The 6,766-nt window shown below is 31.2% G+C and overlaps 1 protein-coding gene across 2 annotated transcripts in view; it reads right to left on the bottom strand.

Moving 5' to 3' along the window:
* Positions 1 to 3,323, bottom strand: part of LOC100811503 (DExH-box ATP-dependent RNA helicase DExH14) — a 56,432-nt gene extending 53,109 nt beyond the window's left edge. The window contains exons 1-5 of one of the 2 annotated variants that reach the window (XM_003527061.5): positions 3,032 to 3,323; positions 2,829 to 2,890; positions 2,543 to 2,714; positions 808 to 1,252; positions 644 to 709 (exon numbers count right to left, since the gene is read on the bottom strand). In XM_003527061.5, the coding sequence (XP_003527109.1) occupies positions 644 to 709; positions 808 to 1,252; positions 2,543 to 2,714; positions 2,829 to 2,890; positions 3,032 to 3,138 (852 nt within the window). In that variant the 5' untranslated portion in view covers positions 3,139 to 3,323. Of the gene's footprint in view, positions 1 to 605; positions 710 to 807; positions 1,253 to 2,542; positions 2,715 to 2,828; positions 2,891 to 3,031 lie in introns of those variants that run through there. The other variant, XM_014776602.2, reaches the window with a different exon arrangement.
* Positions 3,324 to 6,766: the final 3,443 nt, after the last annotated feature.

Raw genomic sequence — 6,766 nt, forward strand, 5'->3', positions numbered from 1 at the left:
ACTAGACTCAAGAGCCGCTGACCATATGACACCACTCCCAAAATACTTCTCCACATATTCTCCATGTCCTAGCAACAAGAATCTATGTATCATTAGCTTGTTGTAAGCGGTTCTGTTATAAAACAGCAACCAAATGCACAAATTTATCTACAATGTAACCTTAGTACCTCTGGTACTTTTCAATATATATAATATCTAATTTTGCTGAGCAAAAAAAAAAATGTATCTATTTTGTATCTTGCTATTAATACTAGGTGTGTATATTAGGAAGCAATCCCATAATCACAGGGATTTGTCCCCTAGAATTAATTGTCCCTATTTCCTAAAATAGCCAACAGGCTTGTGTATATATAGGCACCTGATGTACCTCATAAAAAATATACAATAATATTATTCCTTCTAAATTTGAGAGTTTCACTATAAGATAATTGATAGGCATGCCTTCAGTCTTAAAGTGAAGTTCATCAATCATTACAAAGAATTATTCAAACAAAGAAAAAAAATGTCAGATTTCAAGAAAACCTAACACAGCATATGAAGCAATCATTACTTGGATATGGATGAAGGAAGAGAAAAGTTCACAAAGAATTATCAATGGTAATAACCTTTTGAAAAAACGAGAGTGGAATTAGCATATTCTCACCAATAAAAAAATTTGCACAGTTTCAAATGCACTATCGCCAACAAGATCCAACAGATCTCCAGCTATCTTCAAGGAGAGAGGGAAAAAACAAAGTTTCAACATTGCAGAAAACTGTAGTTATATATTATATATACCTGTTAAAAAGAGATTGAGACAAGCAATACCTCTTCACCAGGCTTTTCGGAATAAAGAACCCGACAAATGGCCATTGCCAATTCATCTTGGGATAATTGTGAATTACAATTCTTAACTATTTTATCACATGCATCTCGTAACCAAGTCAGGTTGAACTTTTCCCTGTTAACAACAGAATGATCTGTTGGGACATTATGGCCATACTGTTCTTTGTGAAATTCTAATGAAACAGTGCTTTCAAAATCCATCATATCCCCATCATCTAAGGATACATCAACCAAGAAACGAGCTGGTGCTTGAAAAAACAAATCAGCTCCAAATTCTAAATCCTCGTTAGCATCTAGATTTCTTTCAAAAGAAATGGCAGAGTTTTTATTGCTCGGCTGCAAATTTAAAAGTCGCTGTGCTAGAGATGCAACTTGCCTCAACTTGGCATCAGTAACTGTGCGTCCAACAAGTTTTTGTAATTCTAACCTGCATACCAATGTTGCACACTGAAAGTTTAAAATCTTGAACAAATTCTCCAATCTCTCCATATTCAAGACACATAATAATCAATCATATATTTACGCCATATTATGGCCTCTGTATTTGGTAACATGCACCTGGCAATACAAATAAGAGAACTTCCACAAACAGTGTACTCAAAATCCTCTATACAATAGTTAGTAAGGCTCATTAAATTCTTTAGATCCAAAAGCCATGCAAAATTGAATAATTACTTCATGAAAAATGCAAAGGCACTGGTTAATGAACTAAAAGTGGAAAGCTCTTATTAAAAAATGTTATTAATGCACCCCCACCATGATTTCCAATGCATCCCCAACATAATTTCCAATAAAAATCTTCTACTATTGATTGCTTAACCAGAAACCTAAGGCCACCAACCAGCAGGACCCTTATTCCAATAAAGTGTGAAAGCGAGATCTCAAAAACCAACTATCAATGTGTGTTTGTTTACCAGTTTGAGCAGCAGTTTCAAATGTTCCAGTTCCACGAAATTAAGCGTGACAGGAGATTTTTGGTGGATTCATTCAACGGGATGTTAACACTTTTACAAACACCCTCAAGCATTTCAGAATTCAGATTACTGACAACTATTATCAAGGTTGTCAAACTCTCAAGTTAACTCACCATCAAACTCTTTTAGATAAAGATAAACTCAAGTAAACTCTTTAAACTCACGACTCAAGAAGAGAGTTAGCAAGTTTGAAATCAAATGTAATTTTTGCCCCCCATTGACCCTACAGTGTTAGTGTTTTACTACGGCTCAAATGATTTGAAGAAATTAACTCCTTTTTTAAATGATTTTACTTTAGGAACGTACGAATTTATCTATGATTTGATCATTTATATAGTTTGATCTTATTTAGTACTAATGTACTATCACACTTTATTGTTGTGATTTTTCATTTTACTTTATTATGGAGTTGAAATGTCATGTTAAGAGTAATATGTTACACATATAAGTTTTTTTAATATTATTTTTTATAGGGTCTTGCTAACCCATGCCCTAAGGCATTGGTTAAGGAACTAAAAAGAAAAAAGTATTTAGTGGGAAAATCATAGGAGAGTGCAAAAAAGATCATGCACAGCACAATTTTCCACCTTCTAATAAAAATATTTCTACTTAAGTTTCTTAACTAGTGCCCTTAGCATTTGCCTTTCTTATAATAGGTAAACTCTTACAAGTTTAAGAGTGGACTCTGCAGAAGATCCCCGAGTTTATGTAGACTCTCGAGTCTCGAGTTTGAGAATACTTACTTTTTATCTGAAATAATTTTATCAATGTGATCCTCCTCCTCCATTGGCCTGCCAAATAGCCGGTACATAGTCAGCGCCACCTCGTGGAACTCCTCGGAGCGCGTTTCTCCGTCAACCAAGTCCACCACCGCTCCTATAAACTGCTTGTAGGCCTGCCGCACGTCCGACGAAGCTGCTTCACCAATTCACCAAACACACAAACAAGTCATCGATCGCTATCAACATTCATTTTTTGCATCAATTGAAAATTACTAACACACTGCTTTTACAACCGCACACAACGTACCTTTTTCCCACCCGTGCACAATCTTCCGCGCCAGTTCCGATTCATCGAGTGAACTTGCGGAACTAAATGCCACAATTCAAAGAGTAAATATTAAACAATCAATTAATTGCACAAGCAACATGAAGCAATACCAAACAGGACGTAGAGGAAAAAGAGGAGAGAAAATGGAAAAACGTAATTGAGAATGCGATTAAATGGATTACTTGCTAGGTTTTTGGTTGTGGAGAATGGTTTTGCGATGAAGATAGTACTGGTCCACGTCGAAGGGATCTCTGAGAGAGTTGGTGAGGCGAGGAATCTGAAACAACATTTTCGACGATAACCTGAAACTCCTTGATCAGAACCGGTCGCTCCTCGAAAGAAGAACGAAGAAGATGATGATCGGTGGAGACGTGATACTGCGCTGTGATTCAACTCAAGTTGCCGGTTTCAAGGTCCGGGTTATGCTTATGTCTTGGACTTGAGCGAACCCTCACAGCGTAAATGGAGAAGATTTATAGTTACATGTCCATAAATTTCAAACACTTATAGGATATTTTTGACAAAACCAAAGTTAAAAGTTAATTAGAAGTTGAAAAGTTGGGTGACTTAAAGTTTTTATAACTTATTAAATAATAAATATTTAATAAAATTAATTATTAAAGTAGTTAAAAAAATAAAAAAAAATGATATATTTTAAAAGAATAATAAGAAAGTTGAATAAATATTTTAAAAATAAATTGAAATAAATAAAAAGTTAAAAGTTAATGTTAAAAAAAATATTTCAAGTTACATTTTGAAAAAAATGCTAAAAGATACTAAAAAACACTAGGATGTACTTAAAAAAGATTATTTATCGAACAGTCAAGTAAGTTTTTCAATTATTAAAAAAAAGTTTGAAACTAACTAAAATTGTTTGTCCAACATACCCTAGTTGACATCTTTGTTTTCTCTTTATCTCTATTTTTTCTATTAAATCATATCACTCATCATACATGTTATATAGCATATAGGTGTCTATGTATATTTATTTGTGAATGAATCTTCTCTCATCCAAAATAAAAGGAGACACTCTTATTTGATAAAGGCATATCATTTGATCAAATGTGCAATTGAGATTAAATATCAACTAAACTCTTCGTATCACTCCCCCTTAACATATATTTTTCCCCGCAAACTCATCCAGTGAGGACTATGAGAATTAGCATTCATGTGTTTATAATTGGACATGCTGATAAGCCCACCCATGAAGCCCACATTTTAAACGGGCTTATTTTTTTAACCCGCACCCGTCCTGCATAGCATGTGGGCTTTGCGAATCGGCCTATATTCACACAAGAAAAATTACCCCATTTTAAAAACAATTGTGAATTGTCTAAAAAAAACATTTTAAATGCACATAAATACAATACAAATGAATAGTGTCAAGTCTTAATCCAAACAAGTCTCTAGTGCAAATTTTAAATGCACATAAATGCAATTCAAATAGGTAATATCAAGTCCTCAAGTCTAAATTAGGTGAAATGTAAAGTCTAAATCTAAACAAGTCTAAGTGCAAATAATACAATACACATAGATATTCATTTTTATTTTCAAAATAACACAACATCAAATAATCAATCTTCTTTATTGACAATGTTTGACCACATCCTTGATGCAGTTAGTTCCTCCAATTTTTCAATCTAAGATTCATTAACAAATCATCATTAAAAATAAAATAAGAAAACAAAATTCATGGGAAATTGAGAATCATTGAGTGGTATCTCTTCATTTTATTCATTATTTATTTCATCCACCATATCAACACCATCATTTACGGAATCATGGTAGTAATTCATATTTCATAATACAAAGCTGAAATCAATTCAAAATATATATTCCAATTCAGTAACAATTAAATAAGTAACCTATATTCAGATTTCAGAGTAACAAAATATATATTCCCAATTCAGATTCAGACTAAAAATACATAACAGGTCATATTTAAAATTAGAATCCAATACAACTCACAAGTCACCCAAAATTAAACTACAATATGTGGGTCCATATTTAAAATAAACCAAAAGAAACTAAGGGGTGTATTCAATTAGGATTTCAAAGGATTTTAAAAGATTTTTTTTTATAAAAAAAATCTTAAAATATTCAATCAAGATTTTTAAATAATAGAAATAAGTCTTGTGGTATTCAATTAATATTATTAAGATTCTTTTATGAATTCAATAAAAATCGTTGATATTCAATTAAGTTTTTTTACAACTTAAAAAAAGTTTTTTGGTATTCAAAAGTATATAGGTTTCAATGGATTCTTTTTTAGGATAGATTTTAATGGATTTCATAAAACTTTTTAATAGAAAATACACATAAAACAATCTCACTTCAACCCTTGAGATTTCATGAGACTTTCTTTCTTTCTTTTTTTCCTACCAATTGACATATTTTTATTTTTCTATCATACATAATTTCTTGTTTCATTGTTGAATGCAGTAAACATTCATAATTTGTTTTTACTCTTTCGACCCATGAACATGTCCTAGAATGTGTGATACCAGAGATCTTCACAATTTTTTGAATTTGGGTCATCTTGATTACATGTTTATTTTTAATGAACGTGAAAAGTCAATTCATGTATAATTAGATACATATATAAATGGTTTATTTTTTGGTACATGAGTTTTTTTGCTACATCTATAAATGGGGTTTAAAACAATTGTTGGGTATGATTTTTGTTTGGTATGATCGTTATTGTGGAAATGACTGCAAGTATCCATGCTACTGACAAACATTGCGATATATAATTTTTATACAATTAACATGATTGATGATTAAAAAGGAATGAGCCTATTGTACTTGCAAATATGTTAGGGGAAATTGATTTGTTATGTAACAGGAGGTTTAGGGTTTTTTATAGATGATTTTATTTAAATTGTTAGGTGAGAAAAATTCATGCATTTTTATCAATAATTTTGAATGTTTTTTAAAAATTTACGGAGTCCTTTAAAATCTTAAAAATCCATGTCTTTTTAAATCTTATGAATTCCTATTTTATAAATTCTTTAAAATTCTAAATGCAAAATTCTAATCGTAAAAGTCTTTTAAAAAAATCTTAAAAGTCTTACATTCTTACAGTCTTTTAAAATCGACAAGGTTTTTTTATACTAAAATAATTTTCTAAATTCCTAATCCAATACACCTCCCCTAAGTCACAACCGTACACCACTTAAAAGAATAAAAAATGTAAAACATCCTTTTACATGTAGTTTAAATCATGCACGCCCACACTCCACACCTATTAGAAGCATGATCTTGCTTGACGCAAATGCGCTTTGGCATTCACAACGCACGGTCATGTACAAAGACAACATGTCTGTGTTGTGTTTGTGGAAACAATTTTCTACCAAAAACACAATAGATACGTGAGAAACAAAATCCAAAAAGGGTTTGACAAGTACAAAAGCACATATATCACAATTAGATCAAACATTTAATAAATATTATTCAACAAACATATCATATATGGAGATAAATCATGTTAAACATACTTTCACGCAAAAGAAAGCACTTAAGAACTCATGGTAATCATGCGACCAATGCTCTGATACAACTATTGGGGTTTCATGGTCTATAATATAAATTTTTTTTCTAAATAAAGCATAAGCATAAAGAACTCCATGTAACATCTCAAGTTTTGAGTACTAGGAATATACCATAGAGAGAACTATTATTAGGACCGTTCTGTTATATTTTTTGTAAATATTTATTAATTATTTTTATATTATTAGTTTTGTCCTAAGCATGACTTGTGTTGTGATAGTGTGTTTCTATACACATGTGTATTTTGTGTATATTATTGTTATTATTATTGTTGTTGTTGTATTTATTATATTATATTATATTTGGTGTTATAAGAGTATTAGATTAACTTTTTATAGTTAAAATGCTTGAAAAGTTGTCTTAGTGAT

The sequence above is a fragment of the Glycine max genome, chromosome 6, assembly GCF_000004515.6.
Source record: "Glycine max cultivar Williams 82 chromosome 6, Glycine_max_v4.0, whole genome shotgun sequence".
NCBI lineage: Eukaryota > Viridiplantae > Streptophyta > Magnoliopsida > Fabales > Fabaceae > Glycine > Glycine max.